Source organism: Vespa velutina, chromosome 17 (assembly GCF_912470025.1).
Source record: "Vespa velutina chromosome 17, iVesVel2.1, whole genome shotgun sequence".
Classification (NCBI taxonomy): Eukaryota; Metazoa; Arthropoda; class Insecta; order Hymenoptera; family Vespidae; genus Vespa; species Vespa velutina.
Genome location: NC_062204.1, coordinates 2,505,289 through 2,527,032, shown reverse-complemented (window position 1 = coordinate 2,527,032; position 21,744 = coordinate 2,505,289). Strand labels below are relative to the sequence as shown.

General features: G+C 25.6%; 2 protein-coding genes across 18 annotated transcripts; one reads left to right on the top strand and one right to left on the bottom strand.

The window, feature by feature from the left end:
* Positions 1-187: 187 nt before the first annotated feature.
* Positions 188-4,519, bottom strand: LOC124955093 (ero1-like protein). Its single transcript, XM_047508996.1, has 8 exons — positions 4,011-4,519; positions 3,054-3,257; positions 2,778-2,935; positions 2,478-2,663; positions 2,356-2,402; positions 1,913-2,261; positions 1,539-1,832; positions 188-1,435 (listed from the first exon to the last, which is right to left on the bottom strand). Exons 1-8 carry the CDS (start codon positions 4,161-4,163, stop codon positions 1,384-1,386), a joined length of 1,443 nt encoding a protein of 480 aa, XP_047364952.1. The 5' UTR covers positions 4,164-4,519; the 3' UTR covers positions 188-1,383.
* A 1,516-nt stretch (positions 4,520-6,035) lies between these two features.
* LOC124955060 (mitogen-activated protein kinase kinase kinase kinase 5) lies at positions 6,036-18,528 on the top strand. 17 transcript variants are annotated; one of them, XR_007102743.1, is made up of 23 exons: positions 6,037-6,310; positions 6,386-6,443; positions 6,714-6,869; positions 6,980-7,212; positions 7,292-7,555; positions 7,674-7,869; positions 7,958-8,061; positions 8,176-8,243; positions 8,506-8,535; positions 8,895-8,978; positions 9,853-9,891; positions 10,659-10,712; positions 11,546-11,616; positions 11,774-11,920; positions 12,004-12,179; positions 12,294-12,498; positions 12,587-12,770; positions 12,856-13,133; positions 13,212-13,295; positions 13,373-13,465; positions 13,549-13,675; positions 13,757-13,976; positions 16,125-18,528. XR_007102743.1 is itself a non-coding variant. In XM_047508918.1 (22 exons), the coding sequence occupies exons 1-22, from the start codon at positions 6,200-6,202 to the stop codon at positions 13,854-13,856; spliced, it is 2,808 nt and encodes a 935-aa protein (XP_047364874.1). In that variant the 5' UTR covers positions 6,036-6,199; the 3' UTR covers positions 13,857-18,528. The 17 variants fall into 17 exon arrangements, 16 of the variants coding, with proteins under 16 accessions (XP_047364874.1, XP_047364869.1, XP_047364870.1 ...); XM_047508918.1 differs by having other exon boundaries at positions 6,036-6,310; positions 7,728-7,869; positions 13,757-18,528; XM_047508913.1 differs by having other exon boundaries at positions 13,757-18,528.
* Positions 18,529-21,744: the final 3,216 nt, after the last annotated feature.

Below are 21,744 nucleotides of genomic sequence, written 5' to 3'. Positions count from 1 at the left end.
TCGACGTAAATACTGTCGAGCTAATCAGCTGCGTTTAATTATAATAAAATTTAATTTTCATTCATTATTTATTATTATGATCATGTTAAATAATTAATTAATTGTTTCTTTCTTTATAAGATTAATTTAAATGTTTATTTGAAAAAATATTTAGAAATGTGTGTTTATTTAAAAAAAGCTCGTTATATATATCTATATGTATATATTCGATAATATAATTATAATGGTTCATTACATGTTCTTTATACTAACAATGTCAATTTACATTTTATATGATAATTATTCGATACAATGATGTATTAAGGATCGTAATCCTAATTGCGTAAAATCGTTGTATTAGTTACAAACAATAATCATTGCAAGGTACTTTTATAATTGACTTTACTGAAGGACAGAAACAATTTTAAAAGGAAGATGGTTTACTGCACTAATACTCTTAAAATATATATATATATCTACAATCACATATAAGTCATAAATGTTAATTATTTAGATAATTATTAAGATGTAAAAAAGATCAAGAAAAATGTATAAAATGTATATACTACTTCAAAGAAGTCTGTATATTTATGTTGTGTATATGTATATAGATATATAAAACTAGAATACCATTTATTATTTTTTAATAAATATAAATGTATCTTTAAAAATAAATTATTTTTGTTGTACATAGTTTCAAAGCCAATGAAGTACTTGCATGTCTTACATTAGTTCTCCATATCAATAATCAAGATGTCAAATATTACAAATCTTGGTCATTTTCTTTACAACATAATTTACTATATTTAAAAATAGTATAATATAAAAAAAATTTGCTAACGTAACTTGTCATATTATAACTTGTTGTAAAAGTATGGAAAGATTTTTGAGTTATGAATTCTTCTGGATAAATTATAAGGAAATTATTACAGAAATATATGTCATATAATGTAGATATTTATCACAGACAGAGTTTAAATTTAAAAATGAAATCGCAATGAAATCAATTTTATGAATAGAAGGGAGTATAAGGATAGTTGCAAATATATATATATATATATATATATATATATATATATATATATTTTTTTTACTCTTGTAAAATTGTCATGTAGAAATATTGAGCATTTAAACAATTGTACTTTTCCATCTAAAGTTATAATAATACACTAACTACTTTTCTTTCTCTTGCTCCGGATATAAGATTAACACAGGATTATTTACATTGTAATCTGATTAATTACCATTGCGATTTCATATTGAATAAAGATATATGAGTGTGAAAAACATAATTATAACAATTCATAAATCTTACAACATAATTATTTCCATGGAAAGCTAATTAAATAATGTGATGTGTCTTGCCGTAGTACTTGGAAAAATCATTACCTAATTATTATTATGCTATCTCATCATTTGTCGAAATCTATCCAATTCAAATATACTTTCTGATAATCTAAAAAAAAAAATGATACAAAAAAAAATATACATACATATATATACACATATAAAATATTCATATATCAATTTTATATGAGGTAACGCATTATAAATCTTACCTTCCAAATCCATTAATAAGGGCTACGATTTCGCTTCTTTCTAAGAAGAATTGTTTTCTAGTAAAATTATGAAGGGTCGGTTCCCATTTATCAAATTTGCCAGAGAATAAAATTTTTAATGCTGTTCCTAAACCTTGTATTTGCAATTTACCCCATAGTTTACATTTATCGCATCCAACACAATCCATTATGCGTGAAATATTTCTGAAATGTTGTCTAAATTCTTCTTTTAATATCTGTGCATGAATACCTCCAGAAAACATAACTGTTTCATTAAAATGTTCAGGAAATGATCTAAAATAATACATGTATAATGATTTGCATTTGCCATTATAGATTTCGTGAAAAGCAAATATTATGTTTAGAAAACTAACTGAACAATTTGTAGAACATCGTCTATAGCCAGACGTGTCTCTTTATCGTCAACATCATTACCAGTATAATATTCTTCTCTTTTTAAATAAGGGGCAGCTTTAGCAAGAGCCCGTAATTCAAGTAAATAAATAAAATATAAATTTTTCAACCAATTAGGTCCTTCACCACCAGTTGTTTCAGATGAAAATCGCCTTTGTAATTCTGATAGATTAGGGCCCCATTTTGCATTTGATACAATATTTAAGCAATCTTGTGAAGATAATAAATATTTTGAACATAAATGAATATTAATACTTGCATGCAAACCCGAAATAACACGATAGAAAACCCTTTTTTCTAAACACATTCCTATAATATATAAAACAATTTAAATAGGTGTTTATGAGGAAGCATTACATATAAAATTAAATATAATTATGAGACAAGGAAAAAAAAAACATACCATTCATTTTAGAAGATTGTATAAAATTATGAGGAGAATTTTTAGGTCTAAAACAAAAATATGAAAGAAATAATGAACAGATGAAATTTTATCAATGATATAAAATTGTTATGGGCGCATACCTAAAACAATTTTCCATATAAATACTTCGCCATATTCTATGCGCGCTTGGTCCTTTATATCCTGTATATCGTTCAGGATTAAGTAAAAGATCAACATATTCACCGGGACTAGATTCTTTCACACAAAAATTATCTTGAGCATCATCATATTGTTGCCAACGTTCAAATTCTTTATAATTTTCTGAACTAAAAAAAAAAAAAATAAAAAAAAATAAAAAAAAAATTACATATATACAATGATAATTAATATTAATACAATTATACATTGATAATCATATTAATATAATTTATTTATATTACCTAATAGTGGTGTTTAAATAACCCAATTCCATATTATGATCTTTCGCATTTTGATTACAATTTGCCAATTGTAAGGATAATTTATATTTATCTGCTGGACTTTCATTGAAATGTAAATTTCGTGGAATTTCTCCTTTTAATCCTTCTGGAATATCATCCTATGACAAATAATAGGAATAGAATTTTCTTATTCATTCGTTACATCTACATTTACTATTTATAATTTGTACAATATAATGATATACAATTGAATAAATTAAAATATAAATTGCTTACATCATGACAAGGTTGTACATGACAATAACGTATAGCACATTTACTGTCATCAGCCCAAAAAGGACATTCTTGTTTTAAGTTTACTTTGTAAAATCTAAAGTAATCCTTTAATAAAAGACTTTGCAATCTGGGATATATTTTTACATTGTTAAAATAATCCACTGTATCAACATTACAGCTACAATCATCAATCGATCCCTTTAACTGAAACAAAAATGATAATGTTAATAATATTGAAATCTTTTAATCCTCAAAATGATTCCTTATTGACATTATTGAATAGAATTTTTTTTTTAAAAAGTTGAAACAAAACCAATCTTATACACTTTTAATCTATATCAATTTTTATCAGTAGATTTTTATTGTTCGACTTTTCTATATATGTATACATATACATACATACATACATACATACATACATACATACATACATACATACATACATGCATACATATATATATATATACTGCGTTTTTTCAAAATTTGGTTGAAGTTAAATTTATTACTATATACATATATATATATATGTATATATATATATATATATATATATATATATATATATATGAGGAAATTTACGATACAAAAAAAAGTAAATCTTTATCAAATGTCATTTTACAAAAATGTTGAAAATACCGCTTAAATATAACCATAAAGGATAGAAATATCACAAACAATAAATCGCAGACAAGAAGAACATAAAAACATGTTAGGAATATTAAAAAAAAAAAAAAAGAAAAAAGAAAAAAGAAAATTGAAGATATAAAAGAGCATATGATATCGGATAAAAATAATCCCTTCTTAATCATTAACATATCTAATAGGTTATGAATTTGATATCTTTAATCACACGTATTAACAATGAATTCGTGACTCGAAGTCCAACATAATATCTTTTTATACACACACACACATATATATATACATATATTCTTTTTTGTTTTATATACGATTTACCTTGCAAAAACACTGATCGTCTTTATCCGCATTAGTTCCAAAATAATTGCCTTTGACAATGACATTGGCGTTGAAATTTGTTAATATAATTAGAAAAACTAATGTCGAGAATAACATTATTTGCGTGGAAGAGTTCAACATCGTTATTTCCATTATGATGCGTTCTAACGGTACGGACGAATATATACATTGACGTATATCTCCCTTTCTTTCCTTCTTTTTTTTTTTTTCTCACATCGGTCGAACAACGACGACAACGACGACTACACAACGACGACGACAACGACGACGACAACGATATATTATAATCGTTTGATCTTTAATATTATTTCTCAGAAATTCATGACTTTTTTCCTCGAACGCTGTCTACGTGACGATTAACAGTTAGGATATTTAAGGGGAGACAAAATTTCGAGCGAACGCGCCGCGAATGTTTCACCGAATCCGATGCTTTTGCACGCTGATTAGTCGCGTGCTGTCAAAAAGAGAGAGAAACCGATAACCTATAATGAAGATGAAGAGAGAGAGAGAGAGAGAGAGAGAGAGAGAGAAAGATAGAGAGAGAGAGAAATGGTGGGAGGTAACTAAGTAGTAATAGTATGAGATGATAAGGTGAGGTAACGGGAAAGAGGAGGGAGAAGAAGTGGGTGGACCTGATTTAGGAAGGTCAACACGATTAAAGCATAGAAAAGATCGATGCGAATCAATATACACTATTTCGTCCGATTTATTTTTCTATTTCTTTTTCTTTTCCCTTTCTTTTTCTGTTTTCTTTTTTTTTTTTTTTCACATCATCGACAATGTTTCTCATCGATTTTCGTAAAAGTATTAATAAATAATATTATCGTTTTCTAATAGAGAATGACAACGTTATTAAAGGCGTATAGATAAACGCACGTACACTTTGTTATTTCCCCCACCATTTCTTCGAAAATGTATATTGGATTAATCCGTTTGAATTACGTGTTCGTATCCTATCCGTCGATTTTTATCAATATATGTAATGTATCCTTTTAGAGAAAATTCTTTTCTGCCACGTTACTCCTATATATACATATATATGTATATATATATATGTATGAATATAGTTATCTACTTGTCAAACTTCTCTTTGAGTTAATAATTATTTTTAAATGATCTTCGTATTTCTTGAAATTTTAATATAGGAAATAAAAGAAATATATTTATATTTTTAGAAATATATGATAATGTACGTACGTATATTGAACGAGTTGTTGAGCTAAGTTAAATATAAAATTAATTTTTAGGGACTACGTCGATTAACCACGATCCTTGCCAATAATTTTATTTCGATCTATATAGAAAATATTTTATATTATTATTATTAAATCGTATCAATTGTTTTAATTGAATCTTATAAAAATATACACACGGGGAGAGAGAGAGAGAGAGAGAGAGAGAGAGAGAGAGAGAAGAGAAAAAGAAAAAAGATAAGCTTTTTGATAATTAAATATAAATAACAGATGTTAGTATGATCGTGCATATCAGATGTATCGCAATATCGTTACCACCAAGGCCATTGTTATTTAATTTATGATATTTTATTATATGTGTTTCGATTTGATTTGATGTAGGTTTTTTATTTTAGATCATTATCAGTTGAATGAACATAACGATTGGTTCAGTGTAATCAGGATTTTTTTTAATAACATCGATAGTAATAACGTCGTGAACAACATCATGTCGTCTCCATTTTGAGGATTATTTTTTTTCGTTGGATTTGTAATTATTTTTTTTCTTTTTTCTCCCTCTCTCTCTCTCTCTCTCTCTCTCTCTCTCTTTCTACGCTTTTACACGACGTTTTTTTCATTCTTTTTTCTTTCTTTTTCTCTCTCTATTTTTCTTTTTTTCTCTTCTCTCTCTTTCTTTTTTGTTTTGTTTTGTTTTGTTTTTTTTTTTTTTTTTTTTTTTTTTTTTAATATTTTACTACATTCAAATACAAATATATATTCCTCATCTCGAGATTTTGGCCTTCGATATATCGAACATTGAAGATCGTTCGACATACTCGATTGTAAGCAAATCAGAGCTGTTGTGAACAATGGCGACGTTTCGACTAAAGTGACATCCTGCTGGGCAAATGTGTTTTTACACTTTAACGATAACATTCTTTTCTAGATATTAGTTACGGTCTTTAGGTATTAGCGTTAAAGATACTGCGGTTCACGATGGCATTAAACGCTAACGCACTGTCCAGTGACATAAGTCGTAGAAATCCGCAGGACGAGTATGAGCTCATTCAACGAATAGGCAGTGGAACTTATGGAGATGTTTACAAGGTTTACTATTTAAATAATTATTCTTTTAATTGTCATTATTTTTTCGTTACGTTATTATCATTATTATTTTCATAGGCTAAAAGATTATCGATGAACGATCTTGCCGCCATCAAGGTTATCAAATTGGAGCCAGGTAAGACCAATTATGGTACATTACCCTGTACTTGAGACATTATGCAAATATCATATCTCTATTTATCAAATTTTTTATTTGATTCATTATATTACATAATACTCGTCTTATATACTTTCAATCATATTAATGGCAATAAAACAATGATAATATTTGTATAATTTTTAAGAATATAATTGATACTTAATTAGCAGTTAATTATTTCTAATCTATGGTATTTATTACTTTTTTTTTCTTTTTTTTTCTTTTTCTTTTTTTTTTTTTTCAAAGGTGATGATTTTGCTATCATACAGCAAGAAATCTTAATGATGAAAGATTGTAGACATCCCAATATCATAGCATATTATGGCAGCTACTTGAGAAGGGACAAATTATGGATTTGTATGGAATATTGTGGAGGTGGATCATTACAAGATATTTATCACAGTACGTTTTTATTTTTCAATATTACCTTAATCATTATAATATGAAATTGTAGTTTATATAGTTTTCTTTTTTCTTTTTTTAATTTATAAGCTGTATGTTTGGTTTTGTAGTAACTGGACCATTATCAGAAATACAGATAGCGTATATGTGCAGAGAGACTCTTATGGGATTAGCTTATTTACATAGTATGGGAAAAATGCATCGTGATATAAAGGGTGCCAATATATTGTTAACTGAGGCAGGTGATGTGAAATTAGCCGATTTTGGAGTATCCGCTCAAATTACTGCAACAATAAATAAAAGGAAAAGTTTTATAGGTACTCCTTATTGGATGGCACCTGAGGTATGTACTAATATAAGTGATTGTAATAAAATATTGTAATCTTTTCTTTTTTTTTTTTTTTTTTTTAATTCTTAACTAGGTTGCAGCAGTAGAAAGAAAGGGTGGGTACAATCAATTGTGTGATATTTGGGCTTGTGGTATAACGGCGATAGAATTAGCAGAATTGCAACCACCTATGTTTGATTTACATCCAATGAGAGCTTTATTCTTAATGTCCAAATCTGGTTTTAAACCTCCAACATTAAAAGACCGTGACAAATGGAGTCCAACGTTTCATAATTTCGTCAAAGTTGCTTTAACTAAAAATCCTAAAAAGAGGCCAACGGCAGAAAAATTATTGCAGGTTAATTTTGCATCTTTAAATATAATAAATACTTTTGAAAAAATAATTCACAATATTTTTACCTTTCCTTTTTTTTTTCTTTTTTTTTTCTTTTTTTTTTTTTTTTTTTTTTTTTCAGCATGCATTTTTTCAAGGAGAAATGAATAAACGATTGGCTTTGGAATTATTGCAGAAGGTATCAAATCCTAGTCATATGTTCACCGATTTAGAAGCTGATGAAGATGGAGCAGTACCTAATGTACCACAAAGAATTGCTTCAAGGCATACAGCAAGACCTAGGCCAAAAAGCCCCATATCGCAATTAGATAGTGACGGTAAATATTTATCAAGAGTATATTAATTGATATTATATCAATAGATATAAATTATGATTATCATTTATTATAAATGTGTAAATTATAGATTTAATTAACCTCGATGGTAGTACATTACAAAGAGATTCTATAACTCCTTCGGTAGATACTAATCCAGCGTGGGATATTATGGATATAATGAATAATGTGAAGGTAATTTAATTGGCTATAATTAACAAAAAAAAAAAAAAAAAAAAAAAAAAAACGATATATTTAGAGCATGAATAATGATTGGAAATTATTGTTGAATTTAATTTTTACATTTAGGCGGTACATAATTGTGATGTTCATCCTGACTGTGGAATTGGCACTGCATTTGAAGATGTACAAGAAAAGTAAGTTACATGAAATATTTCTTTCTTTTCACATTATATATTTTAATTTCTCTTCTTTTATATATATATATATTTACATATATATATCTATATATTTACCGTCAGAAGATGTGGAAAGGGTTACAGCTTATCAATCACTTCCACTAATATGGTAAATGCTGTTTTGTTTGAGTTTTTTTGATATAGTTATACTTGTGTTGTATGCCAAATCTTTTTATTAAAATTTGATAGTTTAATGTTTTCTTGTTATTATCAAATACAGTTTTTCACATACATCCACTAATCTTCATGAGTAAGTACATTGATTGATAGAAAATATATTTAGGCATGCATTCCCAGTTTTGTTAATATCCATGTTACATGTTGAAATTTATTAAACAAAACAGCAATTTTATATAATATAACAGAAATTTTAGCTACTCTGTGGCTGATGCTAATATTCGTTTATAGTTGCACATAGCACGTTTGCTTATGCTTTGCATTGTGTAAGAGCGTCAATGAATATTATTAATTTTTCAAATTCATATAACTTATTTTATATATTTAAAAAAAGAAAAAAAAAAGGAAACAAAGAGAATAACGGGATCAATTATATATGCTTATTCTTATTGTTTAAAAAGTGATATAATTTATCTCTGTATTCTGTATTAGTACACTTGGCGCAAATGTTACTGAAGGTAACAGACGATCACGCCGAAGCAAAACTGGCACAGAGATATTTCATATGAGTTTAAGGTAAAATACAAAATACAAAAATTGGCTTGGTGTGAGACAGAGTCATAATTTATAAAATGAGTCATTCAAAATTTATTTTGATCAGAAAATGTAATTAACAAATATTATAAATATAAAGTTTTTATATAAAAATATAAGCTTTTAAATATTAATTATTTATTAAGTAATATTTAAAGCTTTTCATTCTTTGAAAATTTTAATTTCATATGTATGAAATGCATGTTAAATTAACTACTGAATATCGAACAAATAATATGTACAAATAATGATCTTACACATATATAAGCGAAGTTTTTATTTACATACAAAAGATGTGCTTTTTGCATCATTTATATAGATGAAATATTTTTAACTTTTCGATAATATTACTCTGATTAGCGAGAGTACAAGTTTTAATATTAGTGGATGACTATTGCATGATGTATGATAATAGTTTATGCTGTATCATATTGCATTTATATTGCATGTTAATGATTGTCAATTTAAGAAATGATTTCTGTTATAAATTTTGTTTCAGTAAGTATAATCATCTTGTTTAATTAATGTATATATTTTTATTACAACTTAAATATCACTCATCAAGAATTTATTTTTTCTCTTACTCATTTATGAATACTCTTTCTAAATAAGAATGTTAAGTTATATTTTTCTGAAGAATATAAATAATTAGAACAAATACAATTTCATAGCTTAGAAAATTTTTTTCAATCGATAAAATTTGATTAATTAATAATATTTATAACATGACAATCATTATCACTTCTTTCTGATATATGTAACAATGTATTTAGTTTTGTCATTTAGTCGAATTATATATTCTTTGTAGTATTAATTTTTCTGATCAGTTTGTAATTTTAATAATTTCTCCCTACAGGAGTCTATTGCAGTACATTGATGAGGAGTTGTTGCTAAGGTATTGGCAGGTAACCCTTCTCCCTTGCACCTTGCACCTTGCACCTTGCACTTACTCTCTTTCCTAATACATATATTAATTTAATTGTGCATCATATATTTAATGATAGATTACAATAGATTGTAACATCACATACTTGTCCTCTCTGTAGATCATGTATACATTTATACAGATATGTTCACATACATTTTCCTTCTGTTGGTGATGGTTTAATATATAAGACAATACTTGAGAGATGAATAAGATTTTCAAGAATATTTTAATGGAATGGAAGTAATGATGAAAGATCTTGTACATATATAATATGATTTATATATTGTTTAAATTTATTAAATAATATTTTCATATCTATCATATATATATATATATAAATCTGATAGATATATTTTACATTGATAATTGCATGATAATTTTCGTTATTTATGCTTTTGCTTTGAACCTTGGCATTAACCATATTGGTGGTGGAAGTTTGTATATTTATTGCAAAAATGTTATGTGCTTATCAAATGATATACACACGATGTAAAAATATTATTTCGATTTGATATATTATCTAACAGTAACTAATCAGATCATATTTATAAAATCAGAATATGAAGCTAACAAGCAGTATTAAGATCTATATTTGTAGTTTATTTTTACAAAATAAAATCTAAAATAATTTAAATTAAAACAGAATGATAACAGAAAAGTTTACAGAAATAAAAAATGTGTTTATTCCATTTGCAATTATTTTGTAGTATATGACCATAGTTTCATATGTGCAGGGGAAATGCAATGTCGATGGTTGGTGGGCATTGCGATCAGCTATACTCCCTGCAGTAAGTAAATGATAATGATAAATTATTGTAAAATGTTTTATTTTCTAGTTCCTTATATTTTCATTTATATAAATATAAATATGAATGTAGAAATATTTCTATGATAATTGATCAAAAGTTTAAATAGAAACATTTTAAAATCATGCCTGAAAAATATATCACGTACACACATCATATTAAAATATTTCATATTACTAACATAGCTGATATTAAGTAGGTAAAATCAATGATTGGGGTAAGAATGTTAAGCAAAATATTATTTATAGTAATTCATATTATCACAAGAAAATATTGATATTAATATCATTGTTTCAATATAAATTCACGTCTATTATATGTCATAGGATTTTTAAATATATTTTATATTATTAGCATAAAATTTATATTTGCTTGCAATTATTTTTCTGATTATATTTATTTGTTTTTTTCTTTTCTTTTTTTTTTTGTTTTTTTTTTTTTTTTTTTTTATTTTTATTTTTATTTTTATTTTTTTTTTTTTTTTTTTTTTTTTTTTTGAGGCATCGCTAAAATATGTTCAAAATACACACTGCTTTTTTTGGCTCTTAACACATCGCTGCATTCTTTTTCTTTAAAAAAATTTTTTTTATGCAAACAATGCATTATTTTTATGCAAAATTTATTGAAAATGTTAAATTGCTTGTCTAATAATTTGAAGTGTCAGGTACTAATACATATTTTCATTGAATGTATATCATATGCAACCTATTAACAGAAAAAAAAATATTCTTTTGCACTAGTTTGTTTTAAAGAATTTTTTATTGTTGCATAAGATATAATAATAATAATGTTAATTAACAATTATATATTTTTAGGGCAACACTTCCGCTTGGAGAATCTTCAAACGAGTGCGAGGTACATTGTGGATACTACAATAATGTATCTGGTAAGTGAAGGAAATAAGTTTCAAAAGATAAGAATTTATCAATTAATTTAAAAAGAAAAATAATATATATATATATATATGTATGTGTATGTATGTATATTATTATAGTAATGTATATTATTAAAGAAGTATAGAGAAAAAAAAATTTGTTGCATAGGGTCTCAAGCAAGTCCTAGACGTCACAGTTCTGTAGACGAGTTATATGGCCTGGTAAACAGTTCTCATTCCTTAACAGCTGTGAATGGGCAACGTCAAAGGTCACTTTCAGATAGTGGTCCTAGAGATGAATCTCTACAATCTAATGGTACCAACATGTGTTTTTATTCAAAATATATTTGTAAGATATTTATATAAAAGTTAGCTATATTGATAAAAATTTATTTTAAGGGGATAATGAAATATCAGGAGATGGGGAAAGAGAAAGTATTAGTCCGGATCTTTTATCGGATACACCACCTGTACCACCAAGAAGAAGGGATAGAAAAAGGCATACACCTCCAAGACCTATAAGTAATGGATTGCCACCAACTCCGAAGGTTCATATGGGAGCATGTTTTTCAAAGGTAGAAATTAATAATTATTTTTTTTTTTTTTTTCTTTTTTTCTTTTTTTTTTTTTTTAATATAAAAATATATTCCTTTACATATGCGTTATTTATAAATTTTCTTTTATTAAAGGTATTTAATGGTTGCCCTTTGAGAATACATTGTACAGCTAGTTGGATACATCCTGATACAAGAGATCAACATTTACTTATTGCTGCAGAGGAAGGAATTTATAATTTAAACTTAAATGAACTCCATGAAACTGCAATAGATCAATTGTATCCTAGACGTACAATTTGGATGTATGTTATCAAGGATGTCCTTATGTCCTTGTCCGGTAAAATTTTCATTTACCTTTCTAACTTTGCTTTGATTATATCTTTCAAAGTATTTTGTAAAAGATTAATAATTTTCATATTTTATAGGAAAAACACCTCAATTATATAGACATGATTTATTAGCAATGCAGAGCAAACAGACTCATAGGTTCTCATTGCATATGAACAAAATACCCGAGAGATTAGTACCTAGAAAATTTGCACTTACTACAAAAGTACCAGATACTAAAGGTTGCACTAAGTGTTGCGTCGGAAGAAATCCATATAATGGGTGAATTATATAAATTTAATTTTCAATCATTTATTATATAAATATAAATTCAATTGTTTGCTTTATAATATTATTAATACCTTAGATATAAGTACCTTTGTGGGGCAATGCCAGCAGGAATATTTTTAATGCAATGGTATGATCCTTTAAACAAATTTATGCTTTTAAAGCACTTTGATTGTGCTCTCCCATCACCTTTAAATATATTTGAAATGATTATTACACCTGAAATGGAATATCCAATGGTGTGTGTATCAGTCAAACAACCATATCAACAAAATAAATTAAAATTGGATTTAATTAATATGAATTCTGGAGCAAGCTGGTTCCATAGCGATGAGCTAGAGGATATGGATGGTTCAGGTAATCATTTATTTCAAATCTTTTGAGATAATTGTTTTATATTCAAATAAAAATAAACAATTGATATTGGATTTTTAGCAACTGTGATACCGAGAAGAGAAAATCTTCATGTCATTAATGTGACACAACTTGAAAAGGATGCAATACTTGTGTGTTATGAAAGTAAATAATCAATATTCCATGTAATTGTAACAAATTAATTTACAATATAATATTCTCATATGATATTTTTCATTTAGATGTAGTTAAGGTGGTTACGTTACAAGGAAAACTCAGGGTAAGCAAGAAGCAGATGTCGGAACTGCATTTCAATTTTCAGATAGAATCAATTAGTAAGTAATATAAATTATGATAATTAATTATTTTTTTAAAAGCCAATATCAATTATTAATTGTTATTCTCTATTTGTTATCAGTTTGTTTACCAGATAGCGTATTGGCATTCCATAAACATGGTATGCAAGGTAGAAGTTTTAAGAATGGTGAAGTTACACAGGAAATTAGTGATCCAAGCAGAACATATAGGTTACTTGGTTCGGATAAGTATGTATATAGTGATAAAAGTTTTAAAAATTTTCAAAATAGACATTATACGGAATATAAATCAATGATCTTATGTGACAGGGTTGTAATGTTGGAAAGTCATTTGGTTCACACAGGCACATTGACAGAGACTGAAGGAGCAGATTTATATATACTTGCTGGGCATGAAGCCAGTTATTGAGCATCCTCTCTTTCATCTTATTATGTAAATAAACAAGCCTATCATGCCGCAAGTGAATTGTGATTCACTGTTGATTACATACAAATGTAATGATTTTACTGAAAAGAATGTTGGAAATTGGTAAGAAAAAATGATTAATATTAGTTTTCCTGATTACGAGTCACAAAAAACGTGACGTGATATATTAAGGAGATGTGTACACCAATGAACATAATTTACTCAATACTATCTTGAATATAGTTGATGTTATGTAGACTAGTACACTGGCCAAAACAGTTTCTAAAATTAGGTATTTCTTTCAATAAACGTGGACAATGTCGTCATAGTTGAACGAGATACCAAATTAGTTTAAAGCATGTCGCAATTAAAAGTAAAAACGAAAAAAAAAAGAAAAAAACAAAAAAAGTATATCCAAATGTGCCCTTTTGCCTGACAAAACAAAGCTTATATTATTTAAATGCTTTTCTTTCTTTCTTTCTTTCTTTCTTTCTTTCTTTCTTTCTTTCTTTTTTTTTTTTTTTGAATTGCGTATTTTTTTCATAATATAGAACGCAATTGACTCATATATATATATATATTTCTTTTTTTAATTTTCTGTATATTTCTTTTTCTTTTAGCATGTAACTAACAGAATTCGTATTTATTTATTTAGAATAAGTATAAATATAGTGATGAAAAACAAGTGTTAGCTTATATTTTTCAAAAAAAGAATGATTCTTTCTAAGATTATGAGAATTATATGCAATGTCTACTTACAGCAAGCTTGCCATATTATACATAATATTCTTTAACGTCTGTAAATTTCGTCTAACACTTATTCGATGTAGTTACAATAGCACGTGTATATATATATATATATATATATATATATATATATATATATATATATATGTATATATATTACATAATTTAACTAATTATAGAGAGAAGAAAATACAACGATTTAGATACGAAATATTAAGCGAATAAATGGTATAGTTCATCAATTCTAAAAAAAAAAAAAGAAAAAAGAAAAAAAAGTAATACAGCATATATATGTATATTTTTCTGGCAGGAACTATATAATGTTATTTTCAATAACACATTAATTATATAACGTTAAAGTAACATTGAAATAACCATTAGTACAAACCTCTTTTATTAAAGTTTTATTATTATAAATCGAATAATATAGAATGTATACTCCCCCGGTATAAGTTTTGGCTTGATAGGCATAGGGCTATTTTGAAAATGTCAAATTTTATTAAGACATTGACAAGGATCAGTGTCTCTAATTTTTAATATTGAAATACTAATAATAATGCACAATTTATATAAAAAAAAATTTGCTGTTGATGAAAGTAATCTGGAATTATTTTATTAGCTTCAAAGAATATATGTTCAGATTAATCCAATTTATATATTTTAGTTTAAGAGAAATATTCTGTTGATAATTATGCGGGATATATTATCAACGGTTATAATTAATATTTGCGAATAGCCTTAAACGCAATGTGGTTTCAAAAAAAGTGAAGATGAAATCACAGTATTGCTCAATATTATTTAATGATTAATAAATGTTAGCCGAATATTACATTATAATTAAAAATCTATGAACATAATTTATTCCTTTTGATCGTGGATATAATTTTATGTTCATAATTATTATAATGTGATAATAAAGTATCATGCTTGAAAATATTTAGGGGGAAAAAGAAAAAAAAAAGAAAACAAAAAAATGAAATTTCTTGTAAAATTGGCTTAAAGATTGGGAGAAATGAAGTTTTTCATTTATGGTATATTGTATAGAGAGAAGAGATTATGTCTCATAAGGGGGAAGAGTGCTGGATTGAATAGATTATAAAAAGTAAAACAATATATTTATCATTAAGCTGTCGCATTAATTAAAATTTCTTTTTCCAATCGGTTCAAGTTGATTTGATTTTAACAAACGCGATTTTATATTTAGTCAACAAATAATACACATTTTTAGAATTTTTAGAGTCTGAGTCTAGTCCATATTCGATTTAATCTAATTAATATACATAAAACATGATATTATATTATATAAATTGTAGTTTAGGAATTGTCTTATTGTCCTTTTTGCCTATTAAATTCCATTTGTGTCCTTATGTATAAAAAGAAAAAAGACAAAAAAAAAAAGACAAAAAAAGAATATATAAGTATAGAGGAAGCCGTGTGGAAGAAAAAAAAAAAAAAAAAAAAAAAAACACAAAAAAAAAAACATGCATCAACGAAACTTAATTTTTAAACTAACTTAATTTTTAGATCACATTTTAGAGACAGCTGAATTGACTAGACTACAGTCTCTACAAAACGAATAAGAGTGATCAGCATTTTTAAGGCAACTAGCACAAAGTGATTATGAAAACTTAACACACGTAACTATTACAATTAAGCTAACTATGTCATCAATTTTAATTAATTATTACGAGTCATTGATAATAATAGTACATTTTTTTCTTTCTTTCTTTCTTTCTTTCTTTCTTTTTTTTCTTTTTTTTTTTTTTTTTAACTCTCTATAACGCCACGTAATTCTGAAAGACACATGCACTCATAATACATATCTATTTTGTTTCAACGTTACAAAATATTTTACTAAGTATAAGTTATACTTAGTACGTGTAATATAGTTATATTATAAGTTTTACATTATATAAATATTTTTTATGAATACAAAGTAAAAAAAGAAAATATAGAATTATAGAGAGTTAATTGTATCAAATAGCAGCAATTAGTAAATTCGTATGAATTATTATTTTGTTTGAGCAGAGTTTTTTTTAATTCATTAATTGGCATAATTCCAAGTCGAAAGATTTAAGTAAAAGATAATGTAACACTCAAGTCCGCGAATACATTTATACATATATTATTATCGTATTAGCATCGATTTGTTTCGCATATTTATTTTTTTTTCCGCGTTTTATAAAAAAAAAAAAAAGAAAAAAAAAAAAAAATCGAAGGATAAGATAGAACAAACGTGGAAAATTTTCTATATACATATATATATATATATATAAAAATGATCTTTCGTCATCGAAGTCTAGCACTTTTCCACCTCTCCCTTTTTTTCTCTATTTTCCAATTCATAATATGGTGTATGTGCATTAATATTTATTAGCTATGATAGGAGTCAAGCATACGCAATAATGAATTAAAAATAAAGGAAAAAATTACAGGAAAAAAAAAAAGAAAAAGAAAAAAAGAAAGAGAAAGAAAGAAAGAAAGAAAAAGAAATGGAAAACAAACAGAAAGAGAATTGTGTAAAAAAAAATATTGTCGAACGAAACGAAGAAGAAAAATTATCTCTGAGATGTTGAAATATTTCGGTATTTTATATGAAATTTTGCTCTGTACATAGGATATAGACGACTGAAGAAAGTATTATATATTATCAACAAAATTTATTATTATTATTATTATTATTATTATTATTATTAATTATATCGTCATTATTATTACTACTATTATTATTATTATTATTATTATTATTATTATTATTATTATTATTATTATTATTATTATTATTATTATTATTATTATTATTATTATTATTATTGTAATAATATTAGTGAGACAAGATACAAGATTTAAAGCTTCCTATACTCGCGCTCATTTATCATGGCGGAGCATGGGTGGTATTATTATCGTTAATTCATTGAAATTAAAATACAATTCAGTCATTACTTTTTCCCTCCTATATTTCATTGTTAAATATCATTGATTGATAGATATAATTCATTCGTTGTATTATCATTATCATTATAATTATTACAATTATTATTATTATTATTCTATAACGTATTATATAGAAATCTATCGCGACGCTTTTTTAGGTTATATTTCGTATATCCTATCGACTATTTTTTCTTTGTTCTATTTTTTTTTTTTTTTTTTTTTTTTTTTTTTTTAAACATGATTATATCTTTTACACCACCTGTGCTGTGACCCAAAATAATATATACATACATACATACGTGTTATATATATATTATGTATCTATGTATGTATGTGTATATATATATATATATACACACATCATACATATATTAATTCACCAAGTGGATTGATTTTTTCGAAGAGGAAATAAGAAAGAATAGAAATATAATGAGTGCACGTAATAATTGCATTTACGTAAAAGACAGAATTTAAATCGAGAATTTTTTGCTGTATTATTTCCCATGCGTTGCCTTAGCAAGCCGAATGCCGAATTTATGCGAAAGATGTAAATAATATATACGAAAAGAAACGATCTTACACCGTAATTTCGGAGGACATATGTTTGATAATTAAGCTGTAATTATAATCATTGCTGTTTTGCAATCAAACACCAAATCGTATTAATTCAATCAAATTTTTCTGTAATTCATTTTTGAAGAAGACAGTGCGGTGGAGGGAGGGGGAGAAAGAAAAAAAAAATATGCACTTAACGATATAAATTAGAATACGATGACGATGACGATGACGATGATGATGATGATGATGATGATGATGATGATGAAGAATAATATGAGTTGAAAACGAAAATAGATACAACAATGTCTTCCCTATTAATCGTATTAAAAAAAAAAAAAAAGTGTAGTAATATATTAGGTACGTTTTATGGTCGCAATGCTCTGCAATTTAATACACACTTATATATACATAACACACACACACACACACACATTTACATACATACATAAATAGTTACATATATACGTAGATATACACACTATATATATATATGCGTGTGTATATATATGTACATATATATGTGCAAGATATTTTACGATGTATCTTCTTTCGAACCTTAACGAAGAGTACAACCGTCAGAGATCCATAATTAATGAATTAATTAATGAATTAAATATCAGGAACGTTTGATAAGACATTGTTGTAACACAGATCGTAATAATTATTGTGTTATGTGATGGATTCACGATTGACTGATATGCGTATATGTTGTGTATATTATTTTAGGAATAATTTGTAACAAAAGACAAGAAAGACAAAGAAAGAAAGAAAGAAAAAAAGAAAAAAAACACAGAAGAAGAAAAAGAAAAAAAAAATTTAATATAATAAATGTAGTACGCGTACGCTCGCAAAAAAGAAAAAAAAAAAAAGAATTTCCTTTCTTTCAAAAAAGGAAGTTATTTTATTCTTTATATTTGTGCTTTTATTTATTAAGAATAAAAATAGAAAAGAATATAAAGAAGGAAATAAAAACAAAATCAATGCGTATGCAATATATATATATATATAAAATCGTATGCGTGCTACATTCGTTCGAAGTATTCAAAATTTCATTGTAAACGCTACGATATTCGCGTTAAAAACAAACAAACAAAAATATTTAGACAACCTACACACACACACACACACACATATACATACACACATACATACATATGTACATACGTGCTTACATACATATATACGTTCATTGATACACATATATGTACGTATATGTACGTATATGTGTCTCTTAGTTCGTTTTTATTCTTTTCGTAGTAACATTGGCTAAACGAGTTTTCGATGTTATTATTATTATTATTATTATTATTATTATTATTATTATTATTATTATTATTATTATTATTATTATTACTATAACGACAATAATTTCTAAAGCGATTCTAACGTTATTATCTGCTAATAATCTAAAAAAAAATAATTAATTGAAAAAGAGTAACATGTAAAGAAAATATATAGATGTATCGGCATGCAGGCGTATAGCGCGACAAAATCAATTAAAAAAAAAAAAAAAAAAAAAAAAAAAAAAAAAAAAGATAATAATCGAGAACAAAAGAAAAAAGAAAAGAGAAGAAGAACAATAAACTAAATGAAAAGAAGATAATGTAAAACTTTATGTTAGTTTAATTGTATGTATGTGTACGAGCATGTATGTAGGATTTAAAAGAAAATTTTTTCGACGAAATAATTCATTGAAAAAAAAAGAAAAGAAAAAAAAGAAAAAGAAAAAAAATAATAATAGGCAAAGAGCTTTGATAATTGTTAAACAAATAGACCAAACGGGATACGGATGAAGTTAATTGAGTAAAAATGACTGGACAAAAGAACAAAAAAAAATTCTAAAAAGAGGAAAATGTAAAATGCAAAAAAAAAAGAAAAGAAAAGAAAAGAAAACACAAACAAACAAACAAACAAACAAACAAATCACACACAAAGACAAAAAATTTAATTGTAATTGAGAAAGAAAGTCTTCATAACCTATACATAACGCAGATAAACACATATCCATATTCTGCTCATACGACCACGAGATTTTAGAACGTCCTGATATATATATATATATTTATATATATATATATATTTATATATATATATATATATATATATATATATACATATATATTATATTTCATTTTATAGTGAATAGTTAATGAAATAGTGATTTATATTAAATCTATTCATAGAGAAAGAAAAGAGAGAGAGAGAGAGAGAGAGAGAGAGAGAGAGAGAGAGAGAGAGAGAGAGAAAAGAAAGCATTAGATTTATGTAGTGGTAGGACAAATTACAGCGATAATTGTGTACCTGTCCACATCGACCAGATTGATTGATTGATTGATTGATTGATGGCTTTGTCTCTAGAATATATAATGTATAAACATTGACTTAAAATTTATTAAGTCATAATACATTTTTCTTTATGCGAAAACATAATTTGAATTTGTTCAGTTTGTTTTGTGTTTTTAATGAAAGAATGATGAACGAATAATGTATTAATAAAAGACATTCAAATATTTTGAGAAAGAAATTAGGGAAAGAAAGAGAAATAATAGAAGTATATATGTATATGTATTTAAAAAAAAAACACATTCATACATACATACATACAACATACATACATATGTATATATATATATATATATATATATATATATTTATACATACATATGTCTATATTTAAATAATGTAAAGCAGCTTCGAGGAGGGAAAAAGTAATTTTAAAGAGATGATATACGTGATTGTAAAAAGTATTCTCTCAAGACTTTGTTAGCTCATGAGATTAAGGTAAAGATATATTATGATATATTATATATATGTATATATAATATATTATATATATGTATGATATATTATATATGTATATATATATATATATACGCATACATAAATTTATTCGTCGATATGTCAATGATATGTTGTTAACCAAAGCTTTAGTGACACATGCATATAGCAACGGATACGAATATTCTTACATGATGGAATTATTATAGAAAATGGTACGATAATGTAACTCGATAAAGAGAAAGTAGTTTTTAAGGAGTATCTGATAAAACGATATTGCATTGATGTTGATTCATTTTATTAATTATTATAACATTATTCACATTTAATACATAAATGGAGTTATTTTAAATAATAAGTATGAATCTTCATTCCTTGCAATGTCAATAAGCAGAGACTCCTTAATAATATAGAGACAAATAAATGTTATTTTATTCTTTATATTCAAATCGCGAGACAAGGAAGAGAACTCTGCTGGAGATATATATATATATATATATATATAAAATAAAAAGAAAAAGAGAAAAAAAAGAGAGATAAAGAAGATAAGAAAAGATAGGACTGAGAGCATTAATGGAAGTAGAAATTAAAAAAAAGTATATATATATATATATATATATATATATATATATATACATATACACATACATACATATAACTACTGCAGTTGTACATAATGTGTATAACGAAATTTATCTTCGACTTATGAAGCTTTCATTTTAGGAGTTTTTATATAAATACAGTATTGTGAAAATAATTTATGATTTCTCATGTATAATTTACAACTTATATTTTTAAGCACGATTAGCTCTAAACTTACTGTACATATTACATTCTCGTAATAAAACCTACCTGAAATAATATATGCATATAT